This window comes from Dipodomys merriami, unplaced genomic scaffold, assembly GCF_024711535.1.
Source record: "Dipodomys merriami isolate MVZ:Mamm:240054 unplaced genomic scaffold, mDipMer1.0.p SCAF_49, whole genome shotgun sequence".
Taxonomy (NCBI): Eukaryota; Metazoa; Chordata; class Mammalia; order Rodentia; family Heteromyidae; genus Dipodomys; species Dipodomys merriami.
In genome coordinates this window covers 10,342,235-10,357,772 of record NW_027206057.1, presented here as the reverse complement: position 1 = coordinate 10,357,772, position 15,538 = coordinate 10,342,235, and the positions used below count along the sequence as shown (strand labels likewise).

The 15,538-nt window shown below is 38.1% G+C and overlaps 1 protein-coding gene across 4 annotated transcripts in view; it reads left to right on the top strand.

The window, feature by feature from the left end:
* Trak2 (trafficking kinesin protein 2) overlaps nucleotides 1-15,538 on the top strand; it is a 56,685-nt gene extending 41,147 nt beyond the window's left edge. For all 4 annotated transcript variants that reach the window (XM_069995820.1, XM_069995819.1, XM_069995818.1 and 1 more), the window contains 7 exons: nucleotides 841-978; nucleotides 3,437-3,516; nucleotides 4,043-4,246; nucleotides 6,304-6,602; nucleotides 7,812-8,078; nucleotides 10,183-10,288; nucleotides 11,402-15,538. In XM_069995820.1, coding sequence (XP_069851921.1) covers nucleotides 841-978; nucleotides 3,437-3,516; nucleotides 4,043-4,246; nucleotides 6,304-6,602; nucleotides 7,812-8,078; nucleotides 10,183-10,288; nucleotides 11,402-12,068 — 1,761 coding nt within the window. In that variant the 3' untranslated portion in view covers nucleotides 12,069-15,538. The remainder of the gene's footprint in view (nucleotides 1-840; nucleotides 979-3,436; nucleotides 3,517-4,042; nucleotides 4,247-6,303; nucleotides 6,603-7,811; nucleotides 8,079-10,182; nucleotides 10,289-11,401) is intronic.

Here is a 15,538-nt window from a genome sequence, read left to right as displayed (position 1 = left end):
GTTTATTGGTCTAGATAATAGCCTAGAATGTGCATTTTTAATAAACATCTCAGCTTTGGTAATTTTTTTTTCTTGTCAGTTGTAGAACTTGTATTCAGGGGCTTGACCACTGTCCCTCAGCTTTTCTGCTCAAGGCTAGCATTCTACAACTTTGAGCCACAGCTCCATTTCCAGTTTTCTGGTGGTTAATTGGAGATAAGAGTGTCACATACTTTCCTCCCCAGACTGGCTCTGAACTGTAATCCTCAGATCTCAGCCTCCTGAATAGCTAGGATTATAGGTATGACCCACTAGGGCTGGTACATCTTTGCTAATTCTAAAATAATAACACTTGAAATTTTTTCAGCTGAAATACACTGTAAAAATAGGCTTTTTAAAAAATCAGATTTGTGTATCAAGCTGTAAAAAAAGATTCTGAAACAAGAGGGGAAGGGATTATTTATTTTGGATGATTGCGTTCTCTTGTCTTGTCATTTACATATGTCATAGTGATGGTTAAAAGAAAGATTAATATTAGGCTAACACTAACTTGATGATTCTATTGAACCTAACCATTCAATATTGAATTGACAGTTCTGATTGTCTCAGGCTACATTTCAGATTTGAGAAAGTCGTGTTTTGTATCAATATGGCCAGGACAGCCTTAATTCTGGCAACTTAAGATAAATATACCCTTTTTACCTAGTTTGTCACAGTTTTTATATTGTTGAAATAATATACAGACAGCCTTCTTTATAAAATAATACTTATCCCCATGAAATCCTTTATCCTAAGGGATTTTGTGTTTTCCCCCATTGTTGTTTTGAGGAGTTAGTAAATTATACTACCCCTTTCTTTCAGCTGCATGAGTTACAAGACAGGAACATGGAATGTCTGGGGATGTTACATGAATCTCAAGAAGAAATAAAAGAACTTCGCAATAGATGTGGTCCTGCTGCTCATCTCTACTTCTCCCAGTCTTATGGAGACTTTACTGGGGTAAGAAACTAAGAAAAATATCCTGTATTTTAAGAAACTTGTTAAAATTAGATTATCCTGAGAACAATGACATTTATGATAAAAAGTATATTTTTTATCATGTCCATTTATGCATATAATAAATCTAATCATATTCCATGTCCTTTGTCATTCTCCCTTTCAAAACCAGTCTCAATCTAGTTCAGTTTTCACCAATGTAAATAAAGTATATCCTCCCTCCCTCTTCCATCTCCATTTATCCGCTCCTCCATGCTAGTACCAACACCCTAGACATATTTTAACTTCCAAATATTCTTTATCCATGTGTATAATACCACTCTCCCTTTTCTCCCCATTCCTCCTTTACACAATTTCAACAGGCTTCATTGTTCTATTTCCATATATATAAATAAATGCTTTGACTGTATTCACCCTCCTTCACCCTCCCCATTTTCATTACCCTTCCTACTGGTGCCCACTCGCCAATAGAAACTGTTATACATTCCTGTCATTCACTTATTTATTTAGCATATATTATTTGTACACATATTATTTGACCATGCTTTATCATACATGCATATATTTTTACTATGATTAGATCAATTCTCTCTACTATGCTCTTTCCATGTCCTTCATGTCCCTCTGTTGGTCAATATTTTGTAGTAGTTTATCCAGTTTTAATTTATATTAGCACAAGGTAAGAGATTGGGATTTAGTTTTAGTCACCCACATGTTTGGATAGACAGTTTGCCCAGCACTATTTTGTCAAGCTGTCTTTTCTCCAGTGTAGGTTTTTGGCAGCTTTGTAAAAAATGTCAACCCATTATAACTGTGTAGGCTTATATACTTATATTCTGCTTGTCTATTTTTGTGCCAATGCTAGTTTTTGTTACTATGTCTTTATAGTCTAATTTGTAGTCAAGTAGTATGATAGCTCAAGTATTGATCTTTCTGATCAGGATTGCTTTGGCTGTTTGAGATCGTTTGTACTTAATGAACTTTAGGTTGATATTTCTACCCCTGAGTTTTTCCTGTCCCATTTACTTTAATTATTTGCTCACTTCATAAGTATTCATGGATTCTGATTATATTCAGTGGGTTATGGGCTATTTTTATTATTGTTTCATTACTCAGATTGTCCCAGATTTGGCCAGTGCTATCTCCTTCAAGTTTGTACGTACTTTTTGTCCCAGCCCTAGCATCAGCCATTTCTCCTGGAGCTCTGAAGAATGCTCCTCTGAATCTAAGACCTGATGCTAGGTGTACCTATAACTGCTAGAGTAGTACCTATTGCTGCTAGGCCCTCTGAGGATAAAGCTAGGAAATATATGTATTTTATAATACACTCACACACGTCTGTCTTTTCATCAATATTTATACTCATATACATATATTAAAAGTCGTGAGTCCACTCCACTACCTCCAGCTTCAGTTATCTTCAGCTTAGCAACACTGAGCATGTTATCCATGGTAGTGGAATTTTCTTCCCTGGCCAGTGGAAGAAAAAAACCTTTTTCACTTCTAAATTATTTTTCTAATACTCTAAAAACTATATATGTTTGTTAAATATTAGTAAGTTAGAAATTACAGAAAAGCAAGAAGAAATTATTACACAGATTCATCCATTTACCTTAGTCTGGCAAGCCATTTCTTTTTGTGTTTCTCACATAAAATAGTTTATTGTATTTGTTTTTTTTAATATTTTATTATGAAAATACTGTACAGAGGGGTTACAATTACATGGGCAAGATGAGTACATTTTTTATCAAGCATTGTAGCCTCCTCCTTTGTTTGTATTTGTTTTTTTCTATTGCTTTCCTATGAAAATATTTAATGAAAGCTAGGCGCCGGTGGCTCACACCTGTAATCCTGGCTACTCAGGAGGCTGAGATAGATCTGGGGATAGCGGTTCAAAGCCAACCCTGGCAGGAAAGTCTGTGAGACTCTTATCTCCAATAAACCACCACAAAACCAGAAATAGTACCGTGGCTCAAGTGGTAGAGCACTTGCCTTGAGCTGAAGAGCCAAGGAACAACACCCAGGCCCAGAGTTCAAACCCCATGATGGGCAAAAAAAAAAAAAAATTAATGAAAAGATAGTTGGTTCTTGTTCAAAGGTTGTATTTCACCTGGAACAGCGGATCACATCTTTAAGCCCAGCTCTTTGGGAGGTAGAGATCTCAGGAGGATTGCAGTCTGACACCAGCCTGGCAAAAAGCACAAGACACTACCTGAAAATTTTCCAAACCCAAAAGGGCTTAGGGTATGGCTCAAGTAAGGCTGAGTTTACTCTCCAGTACTGCCCCACACCCTAGAAATTTTCTTTTCCACATTGTCTCTGTATTTCCCTTCCTCAAAAATTTAGCCTGTTGGGCTGTTTTTTGTCTTTTTCTTTTATTGTAATGCTAAAAAATTAAATATGGAAACTCTTAATTTATTTCAGGGAATAATCACTTTAAGAATCTCAAACTTTTTCTTAGGAATCTTTAGCAGCTGAGATCGAGGGGACCATGCGTAAAAAGCTGAGTTTGGATGAGGATTCTTCTCTCTTCAAAAAAAAGTAAGTATATATCACAATGCTTATTTCTCAGTCATAAGAAGGCAAATGAAAAAGAAACCAAAGGACCAGAATATTGCAGTTCAGTGGTGGACTACTTGCCTAGAATGTGCAGGTTCCTGGGTTGCATCCCTCAAAAACAAAAACAAAAAAGCCACGATCCTAAACAATAAATAAGTGGCGCTGTAGCTCAAGTGGTAGAGCTCTAGCCTTGAGTTGATGAGCACAGGGACAGTGCCCAAGCCAAGTTCAAGCCCCACAACTGACCAAAAAAAAAAATTATTTAGTCACACTAAGCAATAAATATATGGAGGAAATATCAGGAAGGTCAGTGGTAAATTGCTTACTACTCAGGCTTCTTTTTCATTTATGAAAGTTTTAACTTTATGTGCCAAAGTTTATTTTCTACTTATTTCTCATAAACTTCAGAGACTATTCAGGATGACTTTATTGCTAATGAATTATGCTTGCACTTCGAAATACTTTTGGCATTTATAGTGATGGTACTGAATGCCTCTTTTTTCCACAGGGCTCAACAGAAACGGGTATTTGATACTGTCAAGGTTGCTAATGACACACAAGGCCGTTCTGTCTCATTCCCCACTCTGCTACCCATCCCAGGCTCCAACCGTGCCAGTGTCATCATGACAGCAAAACCTTTTGAATCTGGTATACAGCAAACAGAGGACAAAACACTCCTGAGCCAGGGGAACAATTTGGAGGAAACTCATGGGTAAGAAACACAGGTTAAGCAGAAATTCTACTTTTCTTGTGGTGTTGGCATACCAGATTACACATGCAAACTCTGCATGACTTTGTGCTGACCTATGAAGGTACTGATCCTGTCAACATGCATTCAATTTTCATGCCCTACCTCATTATTTGTAAGATTCCTCATTGAATTCATGAAAGTTTTTGAAGTAAAAAGGCTAAATTTAGTTATATTCAAAATGCATCTTGTATTTACCAGAATTCTTTACTACTTCAGTATTGCAAAGTTTAAGTCTAAATCTGCATCTTAACAGTTTGATTTTTTTTAATCCACTTGGTCATTTGCATAAATTGTCAAATTTCATTTTCTCATAACCCATTTCATAACCTTCACCTCTTTCAAGTGCTTTGGGAATAAACAATAAGCTTGCATGCATATTGCCAAGGGCCAAAGTGCTCATAATTTCGTACTTGTTTAAATTTAGTCTTTTTTTATTCTTTCATTAATTCATTTCACTGAATTCTAGCTAACTAGAAGTTAAACAGCTTTACTGGAAAATCAGCAGAAAGCTTGACCTTGGCAACTCCAGAAATCTTTACTGATGCAGAAATCCAACATGCAAGGTTTCGGCTGTATTTCCATGAGCACTGTTCTATGCCTACTGTAGCTCTTCATATGTCCACTCAGCCTTACTGTTACACAATTACCTTAGGTGAGGCACTGAAATAAGTGTGTGTAAACTCACAGCAGTGGCCAGAACAACTACAACCTTTCCCTTTATATCAGTTCTAAAATAATTCAGTTTAGAACAGTTGAAAGCTAAAAGTGTAGGCCAGGCACTGGTGGCTCATTCCTATAATCCTAGCTACTCAGGAGGCTGAAATCTGAGGATCATGGTTCAAAGCCTGCCCGGGCAGGAAAGTCCATGAAACTCTTATCTCCAATAAACCACCAGAAAACTGGAAGTGGCGCTGTAGCTCAAGTAATAGAGCGCTCGCCTTGAGCTGAAGAGCTGAAGGACAGTGCTCAGGCCCAGAGTTCAAGCCCCATGATTGACCAAAAAAAAAAAAAAAGAAAGAAAGAAAGAAAACTGAAAGTGTGTAAGAGAAAAGAGAACAATGAAGATGTAATATTAAACAAATCTTGGGCTTTTAATTTTTGTGCAACATTTGTGGAGAATTAAATGGCTCAAGCAAATTTTTTGATATATTTTTGTGGAGACAGTTTCAACACGTAGCCCACACTAGTCTCAAATTTTCTACATACCCCAAGCTAGCTTTCATCAAACTTCATGATCCTCCTGCCTCCGTCGCCCAAGTGCTGAGGAATGCTGAGGTGTGCTACCATGCCTGGCTCACATGTTAATATTATTTAAATTGTTATGTTTGCAAGTAAGGACATGTAAGAGTCTAATGGGTAGCATTTTCTCTTTCCCTTTTTTTTTGGTGCTGATACTAGGGCTTGAACTTAACATTTTATCTTTTCATTCAGCTCTTTTCACTCAGTGGCTGGTGCTCTACCACTTGAGCCACACCTCCAGTACCTGCTTTTTGCTGGTTATTTGGAAATAAGAGTCTCTCAGATTTATCTTCCTGGGCTAGCTGAGAATGGCAATTCTCAGATTTCATCCTCCTGAGTATCTAGGATTATAGCCATGGCACTTTTACTGCTGAGCCATTCTTCCACCCTTCTTTGTGCTGATTATTATTTGGGATAGATATCTCATTAAAAAATTCTTTTTAGTTTTTAAGAAACTGATCTCAAGCTGGCGCCGGTGTCTTATGCCTGTAATTCTAGCTACTCAGGAGGCTGAGATCTGAGGATCATGGTTCAAAGCCAGCCTGGGCAGAAAGGTCCGTGAGACTCTTATCTTCAGTAAACCACTAGAAAACTGGAAGTGGTGCTGTGGCTCAAGCAGTAGAGCACTTGCCTTGAGCTGAAGAGCTGAGGGATAGCGCTCAAGCCCAGAGTTCAAGTCCCACGAATGACAAAAGAAAAAGAAACTGATCTCAAAAAAGACAGGTCTACATTGTGTTCATGACCTTCAGATCTAATCAGTGAATGTAATTTTCCCAAAGAAATTCTCAGTCACCCAGCCAACTAGGACCCTCTGAAGACAGTGATTTAGCTACAGCTTTGCATCGCCTTAGCCTGAGAAGACAGAACTACTTAAGTGAGAAGCGTTTCTTTGCTGAAGAATGGCAACGGAGGATCCAAGTTCTGGCTGACCAGAAAGAAGGAGTGAGTGGCCGTGACACCCCCACAGAGAGCCTTGCCTCTCTCTGTACTGACCAATCGGAAATCACTGACCTCAGCAGTGCCAGTTGTCTTCGAGGCTTTATGCCAGAAAAACTACAGATTGTCAAGCCCCTTGAAGGTAATGTCAGCAAAGGCCTTTTGTAAAGTCATGTGGCTTATTGTACTATGAGCAGAAGATATCTTTGTTTTCCTCAAATCTTGCTGTTTGGGTGGTAGTGCATTGTGGCACTTTGTAGAAAATTAGTAGATGAAGAGATCTGCTTCTTCCAAGTTATCAACCATCATTCTTGTCTTGATGTTTTTAATGTAAACATGAGGGTGAAGAGTAGGGAGTCTTTCCTTGTCTTTACTAAGAAACATCATTGATAGCAATTTCCATGGCAAGATAAATGGGAATGATGTATGGTAATACATCATCTCCAACTTTCTTTGTAATAAAAGAACTCTTTACCTAAGAAGTATAATTGGCTGTATTTTTAGTTCCATTTGGTTTTTAAGATAGAACTTGAATTCAAAGTAAACATCTTTGTTTTATGAGATATTGAGGGCACTCAAATGAATCGTGGACATTATTAAAAAAGAATTTTTGATTCAAACAAAATTTTGAGTAGACAGTTGATAGCAAGCGCTCAAACTCAAAGGTTCTGTAACCTTTGAGGTTTGATGTAGGCTGTAGTGACATGATTAGAGTTGGATCTAGTGCAAGTGTTTGTCAGGGTCCCGCTGAACAGAACAAAGGGCATATTCCCTCGCCTTTCACATTCATCTCCCTGGGGTCCTGGGATCCCAGGATCTACGACTAGTGTAGAGAAGTACACAGAGAAGCTACTGAACATTTGTCTTCAAACTCAGGAGCATGGCTTCAGCTTTTAAATTCGTAGGCCATGCCAGATAAGTATTGATTTTCTGCCATCATAATACAGCCCACTAATGTTGCCTCTGAAGGATATTTATGCTTCTCACTGCCTCAGCATCCTACTTTTTGTTAAGAGTGTTTTCTTTTTTGTGGTACTGGTATTTGAACTGAGGGTCTCTCACCTACCAGACAGGGAGGCATTCCACTAAACCAAAACCAAACCTTCCAGCTCTCTGCTTCTTTAGCTACCCTTTTTAAGGTTAACTTTTGAAACAGATTATTACTAGTGCCTTCAATATCTTGTCAGTCTTCTACAGAGAACTTTAATTTGCAAGTTTTAACAAAATATCAAGACCAAATAAGGAGTTATTGCTTTCATTATTGTTATTAAACATAGAAATTGTAGCTTCTGTTTTAAGAATTGAGATTTGTGGAACATGTAAAACATTATTCTTGTAATTCTATATTCAGGATCACAAACTCTGCATCATTGGCAGCAGCTGGCTCAACCAAACTTGGGAACCATTCTTGATCCACGGCCAGGTGTCATTACTAAAGGCTTTACCCAGTTGCCCAAGGATACCATCTATCACATCTCAGATTTAGAGGAGGATGAAGAGGAGGGTATCACTTTTCAAGTTCAGCCACCTCTCCAGGTAGAGACAACATCTGCAGTATCCAAGCCAGTAACAGGGATCTTTTTACCCCCTATTACTTCAACTGGTGGACTAGTTACAGGTGAGAAGAGTACAAATAATGAAAATGTATATATAGTATTAGTGACATTCTTTTTTTTTTTAATCTTTTCAGCTTTGCATAAGTTGGACAGAAGAGTTAGACCAGTCAATCAGTGGTTCACAAACCTTTTGGTGTCAGGATCTCTTTACCCTTTTTAAAATCCTTGAAAATTCCAAATGGTTTATCTATATGGATTTTATCTGTTCATATATACTATGTTAGGAATCAAAATTGAGGGGCTGGGAAGGTGGTTCAGTGGTAGAGCACTTGCCTTGCATGCATACGGCCCCATTCGATTCCTCAGCACCACATAAGCAAGAAGAAAAAAGCCAGAAGTGGTGCTGTGGCTCAAGTGATAGAGCGCTAGCCTTGAGCTGAAGAGCTGAGGGACAACACCCAAGCCCAGAATTCAGGCCCCATGACCAGACCCAAAAAAAAGAAAAGGAATCAAAATTGAGAAAATATTAAAATGTTAACTCACTTAACTGCTACATAGTAATGCCATGTTTTATGAAGAATAGCTATATTTTAAGTAGTTAGGAAAATAGTTCTATTTTAAAATTTTATAAGTCTCTTGCTTTCCCATTCAGCTTCTTCATTCAGCCTATTGTAATATTGTGGTGTTAGGGTTCAACAATTTGAAGAAAATATGGCCTCATACTAACATGAAGTCAGATTAGTCTTTTCAGGTATTTATGGATATTTTTGTATATTACACTTGGTAAGTAGGAATTTAAGTATTTATAGCAATGTGGAATTGGAAACCCATCAATGAGTTTTCATATTTGTCTACATTAAAATTGTCTTTTTCTCATACATGGTTTGGTATTATACATTGGTCATTAAGAAAACACTGACTCATGGGGCTGGGAAGGTGGCTCAGTGGTAGAGTGCTTACCTTGCATGCCTGAGGCCCTGGGTTCGATTCCTCAGCACCAAATAAGCAAAAAGAAAAAAAGCCACAAGTGGCCCTGTGGCTCAAGTTGTAGAGCCCTAACCTTGAGCTGAAGAGCTGAGGGACAGCACCCAGGCCCAGAGTTCAGGCCCCATGACTGGACCCAAAAAAAAAGAAAGAAAGAAAGAAAACACTGATTCACTGAGTTATGTCAGTCTTCCAAATATTGACACATTTTTATTATATATTTAAATCACATTAAAGCCACCACGTGTCTCAAGAGAAAAGGTTTTAAGTATTAGAAAGCTTTTAAGCTTTCAATAGATACAGATTTTCCAAAATCATAATTTTGACTTAAAAGCTCAAATTTGTCACTGGCAGAAAATATTGTCAACTGATTTTCTTGGAGGAACAGGCATAGTTCATTCATTAAAAAAGAAGGGAAAAAATAACACCTGCCAAAAATCTAAGTCTAAATTACTATAATTTGTCTGTTAGTTGTTCTTGCAAGTCAGCTGGTGTTCCATGACAAAATTTCAACTCAGCTGTCCACATGCTTTTCCTCTAGATAACCACCATTTCGATCAGTATGCTGAAGGAATGCTTCACAGATACTTTTCATTTCACTGTACAGCATAGTAAAAGACTGAAGGACCAAGACTCAAGACTTAGTGGTTAATTTTTACTGCCTCATAAAGGACATTTTTAAGTAAATTTGACTTTTATTAAATACTATGTGTGTGTAACAATGAAGAACTTGGTATAATTTGATGACACTGTCCTGATTTGTGTTAAGGAGCTGCAGATGTCAACGCCATTAAAAACCAAAGCTCCTCATCCCCATCCTCGTTTTACCTGTGGGCAGCCACAAAGTCTACACTTTGAGAACCGCAGAAATAGTTTGACTCAGTATTTTGGATGACTAAGTCTTTTTAATTTTTTAATGCATTTCTTTCAGAATATGTTTTCTCTGATTTCTAAGCTGTTTTTATGCCTTTTTTATTTGCAGTTTTAAAGTATTGAAGGATTTGGCTATATACTAACCATCTTATACTGGCATAGTATTTATGTATATTTCCTTTGCATTCGGGGATTTTTACTTCAAGAAGCAATTGATACGTGCTGGATTATTAATAAACAATGAGCTTGTTACCCTATTAACCTAGTCTTTCAATTTTGTGTTTGGCTCTTTAAAAATCTCTATTTCAGTTTCAACCTCAAACCCAGGAAAGTGTCTGTCATGCACGAACTCAACATTCACCTTCACCACCTGTAGAATATTACATCCCTCTGATATCACCCAGGTTACCCCTAGGTAAGAAGGACTTGGAAATCTGGGGCCTCACAGGAATTTCTTTTTAATTTTTAATTCATCCCATTATTAAATATTTTAATTAATAATTTCATTTTAATTCCAAGAATTTTAATTAATATTTTGTGGTTGTAATAACTCTTGTGAGGATGTACCACAGGTGAGTTTGTATTATGAAAAATGAAGAAACTGAGGCAGAGAAAGTTGATAGTTAATATGACCCAGCTGAAGCTATAACCAAAGTTAGTCTTATCAAAAAGAAGAAATGCATAGAGCAAAGACTCTGGGGTTCTACACATGAAGTTTCTCTTTTTCTTAGGATCCATTATTCCTCTTGGTACCAGTGTGTGACAGTATATGTGAAATATTTCAAGCAGGGAAGTTCACCCAAGCATCACCATTCAGAGATTTTATTGGAGCTTCATTGTGTAGGAATGGTTGGATAGTTACACTTGTGGTTGAACTCCATTCTCCAAGTTGACTGTGCATTGCCCAACCATCATCTGAAAGCACATAAGATGACTGTGTGTGGCAAGGCCAATTCTAAGCAAAAACAGTCCCAGCATTTTAACAGATTGCCTCCAAGAAGCTGAGGCAAAGGCCAGGTGTCTCTGAGCAAGGCCAGGTTATTTGCTAACAGGATTCTCTTACTCATATTGAAGCAGTTTCTATTCTGCCATGCAGCAAATCGTACTATTGTGTTGCTTTGAAGAAAATGTGGCATTGGTTCTTGAAGGGACTTTCAATGCAAATAGACACCAACCTATGAGATACACAGTTTGGAGAAGAGAAATCAAGTTCATTCTGTAGTAAAGTAGAAATAAGAGTTTAGAGACTGGGCATAGAGAGTAGATAGAACCTACTGGAATTAAGCAAGGAGTCAAATTTGCTTGTATGTTGCTTCCTTTATAAGTTGACATATTGCTTTTTTTGTATTGAAGCATATTAAATACTGGCAGTATTTGTTGCCAGGTTGCTGGAATGACAATGCCACCATGCCCAGCTCTTTATTGGTTGAGATGGGTCTCTCAAACTTATTGCTTGAGCAAGCCTCAAATTATGATTGCATCCAAGCTGATTTTAGTCTTAAAACTTCCTCCCATTTTTCCCTTTCAGCTCTGGGTTCCCTTCGCTGTCCCATGGAAGTAATGGGAACAGTTCGCCAAATACAGCTATGAAGTCTCCTGCCATGTCCTACCGACTCAGCACTGGTGAATCCATCACAAACCGACGAGATTCTACTGTGACCTTCAGCAGCACCATGAGCTTGGCCAAGCTACTCCAAGAGCGAGGCATTTCTGCTAAAGTATACCACAGCTCTATTTCAGAGAACCCCCTACCCAAAGCTGTGGCTACCCCTTTAACACCACCAAATTCTCCATCTCACTCACCATGCCCTTCTCCCTTTCCCTTTGAGTCCCGAATGCATCTCTCTGAAAATTTTCTGGCCTCTCGCCCTACTGAAACATTCCTCCAAGAGATGTATGGTTTGAGGCCTTCCTGGAACCCTCCTGATGTTGGCCAGTTGAAGATGAACTTAGTGGAAAGACTGAAGAGATTGGGGATAGCCAGAGTGGTCAAGACCCCTGATCCCCAGGAGAATGGGAAAAGCCAGGAGACAGAAATCAGTTTTCAAAAACCAGATTCTATTATTTATTTAAATTCAGGTAGCAATTTATTGGGTGGACTAAGGAGGAACCAGAGTCTTCCTGTCATGATGGGTAGCTTCAGTGCCCCAGTTGGCACAGCCTCACCCAAAATGGGTATCCTGAAGGAGGACTGAAGCATGGCTCTAACTGACCTCTTCTTTGTGTTAGTGTGTTAGCACATGAAGGATAAACATGCACTGATACGTGAAATTGAGTCTGATTGAAAGAAAAGGAATGTTGCAGAAGGATTGTGAATGTGGAGGGAGGAAGTGGAGGAATGGAAACAAAAGTAGGATGAGGTCCACAGGAGTGAAGTCTGGTGAATTGAAAAGTATAAATGAATGGGTCACGAAATGCTTGGAGACAGGAAAGAAATATTTAGTACACTTCTTCAGCTGAGTTTTCTTGTCTTGAAAATGAACAGAAAATAACTTCAGAATTGTTGAAACATGCCAGAAATACTATAAACTTCACTTCTGGAAAATATAATCAGGGAGAACCTGCTTAGAAGAGTGGGAAGAAAAGGAGCAGTTTTGACTGCCCCTAGAAACTGTCGCAAAGGCTTGGCATGTCGAGTTCAGGTGAGACTCCTGTTCCTCTGCTAGTGCCTGGTCAAATTATGAATTTAGCTACTGGGTTACTCACAGCATTGGCAAAACAAGGAATTGGATATTTTTCATTATAGCCAAAGTGGAGATTTGCTTTTTCCTGTTTTTAGGCCTTTGAACCACTGGGAGCACAAACATTCTTTGGGTTCATTTGGGGAGCTAGGGGGCATAGCTCCAGTGGTAGAGCACGTGGCTAGCCCCCAAAAAGAAAAATAACTCACTTCCTTAAATTTGTATTTTTATACAATATCAGAAAAACTTCAGTTTGGGTAGCAGTTGGGAGGGATTTACTTTAAGAAAGAAAATAGCAAATTGGAACCAAGGAAACTTATTTTTAGACTATTTCTTCTGGATAATACAGTGACCAAGGAATACATAGTTGCATATCTCTGATATTTCCTTGGAGGCTAAAGGGGTTAAACCAGAAGTGCAATCTGTAGGAATTAATGTTAAGTTGTATGTATTTGTAAGTTCTTTGTAAGGAAAGTTCATTGTGACTTTTTCCAAAGTGCACTATGCATATTTTTAATGGAAAATGACATGTATTTGCACAAAAATTCTCAGGCACATTAAATTATTATAAACTGAAGTAAGACCCAGGTGCTTGCTTTGAGAGTGTGATATTTCTGCTTAGTATTTTTCCTAATATAAATCCAAACATATCTGCCTTGTTCTTGGCATCTGTGGAATTAGATAACCAACTTTTTTGTGAGAGAGATAAGGCTTCTTTGTCTCTCATGTTCTTTTTTTTACAAACTGAAACAAAGTGAGACCATAAGATTAGGTTTCCACATTCAGCTGAATGACACAGGCTGTAACTTGGGAAGACACTGATCTCTTCTAGTGTTGCCAGTAGAGTCAGCTCCTCACCAGATGGCATGGCGTAGGCCAGGGAGTAATGCTAAAGAAGAAATATCATTACCTAAGACATGATTCAGAGATGAGGAGGAAATCATGATTTTGTTTCTGAAAACAAGGAGGTGTATTGCTTGATCTTTTGGTGCTTAATTTGCTAGTAACTTTTCTCCTTTGTCCTGACTTAACTAAAAGGCAATTTTCTGAAGAATTCTCGATTTCTGTTCCTAGAGTTCTACCCTGGCCAGGAGGGTACTTCCTCCCTCCTCCTGACCAGCATTCATGCAATGGTAAGAATGTGTGAGAGCTTTTGTTTTTAGCACAGAAGTATATTAATGTCTTAATAAAACTTGTTAAAGTAAATTTCTCAAAAATAAAATTAAATGAAAAGAAATCCTCTTCCTGTTTCACCCCTTCACTTGGTCAAGCTGCTGTCAGCACGCACATGCTCATAAAGGGTTCCAAGTCAGTAAGTTACCCTGACTGGAACAGGCCCTAAAATAAAATTCCTAATGCTGAAGTTTTCTAAATATTCTAATCCACCTTTTTTAAAAAAATAGCATTTGAATTTTTACTCTCTAAAGTAACTCCAGGGTGCTTCCTTTAGCCAACTCAAAGATTTTTTTATTGTTTCTTAAGAAAGTAAGCTTCCTGTTGTCTGGGCATTTACAGTTTCCAAAAAACCACGGGAAGTACAAAAATATAGGATGCAATAGTACTACTGAGTGTTAAATGATCAGATTTACATATGTGTGTGTATATATGTATATAGAATATAAATCACTATAAAGTAAGCTAGATTTTTTTGTGTTCAACATTAAATGCAGTTTGTATGCTTTTAATAATGCCTAAATGATCACCAGAGGCAGAGCGATATGCTAGGAGGCAAGCAAGCACATCTGGTTAAGTAAGCCAAATTTGGGTCTTTGAAAAATTAGATTGATTATAATGTTCTGTCAGAAACATAGTAATTGTATTCCAGTGTGTGCTTGTCTCTAGAAATGAATCCTGTCTTAAAACTGGGTTTTGCTGTTTTCGAAATTTCCACCTAAAAACATTTTTGAAATAGCCTGAGAATCCCTGTTAAAACAGACCTGTCTGCATAGTATAAGAAGAACTGGAGTCTTACAGCAAATTTCTCCTTGGGTTACCTGTTATGCTTTAATCCTGTTCACATTTCAGTTCTTCTGTAGTATCAGGTAGATGTGTGTTTTTTTGTTTTTGTTTTTTTGTTTTTTTGCAGGGGGTCCAGTCGTGGGGCCTGTACTCTGGGCCTGGGTGCTGTCCCTCAGCTCTTCAGACCAAGGCTAGTGCTCTACCACTTAAGCCACAGTGCCACTTCCGGCTTTTTTCTTTTTTCTTATGTGAGGAATCGAACCCAGGGCTTCGTGCATGCAAGGCAAGCGCTCTACCACTGAGCCACCTTCCCAGCCCCTATTTTTGTTTTGTTTTGTTTTGTTTTGTTTTTAATGCCAACATGGGAAAACACAACCTTCTTTTTCCTCTGCTAAGATTTTCAGTGACGATCCCTCAGGTATTTCTAAATTCCCTGTTACCTAGTAGGAGATATCATTTTACTGAACTCAGAATTCAAAATTCTCTTGAATTATGAAGATTCAAAATCTTATGCAAATAGATCTTAGATAGGGACCTTTAGGGAGAAGTTAATGACTATTGTTAACCTAGTTTTTTGTTTTAAGTTTTGTATTATTGCCCTTGGTTTGACAGAGTGATCAAATTTTCTCGAGGGAGGAAAAAAGCTAGTGGCAACTCACAAGAGCCAGTTCTCTCATTGAGGCATATTTTATGTACTCAAAGTTCACTATTTTTTCTGATGTAATTAGTACTAGGTTGCTATAACATTAACTTCTGAGATTGCAACTCAGGCTGTCAGTAGTCCATTGGCTACTGTCACATGCAGAGGCACCTGTATCCGAATGCACCGTGCCCATGGCGCCAGACCATAACTAGCCACAGTGCCCAGCACAGCCCCTGAGCATGGGCAGAAGGTCTCTATTTGGGGAAGCCAGGGAAATACATTATGTGATACCCGGAACTTTGCTTTGTCAAACGGCACTCTGTGCACCTTCTATTGCTTTGTCAAATGTAAATCAGATAATAAATACAAGTAGCTTCTTAAA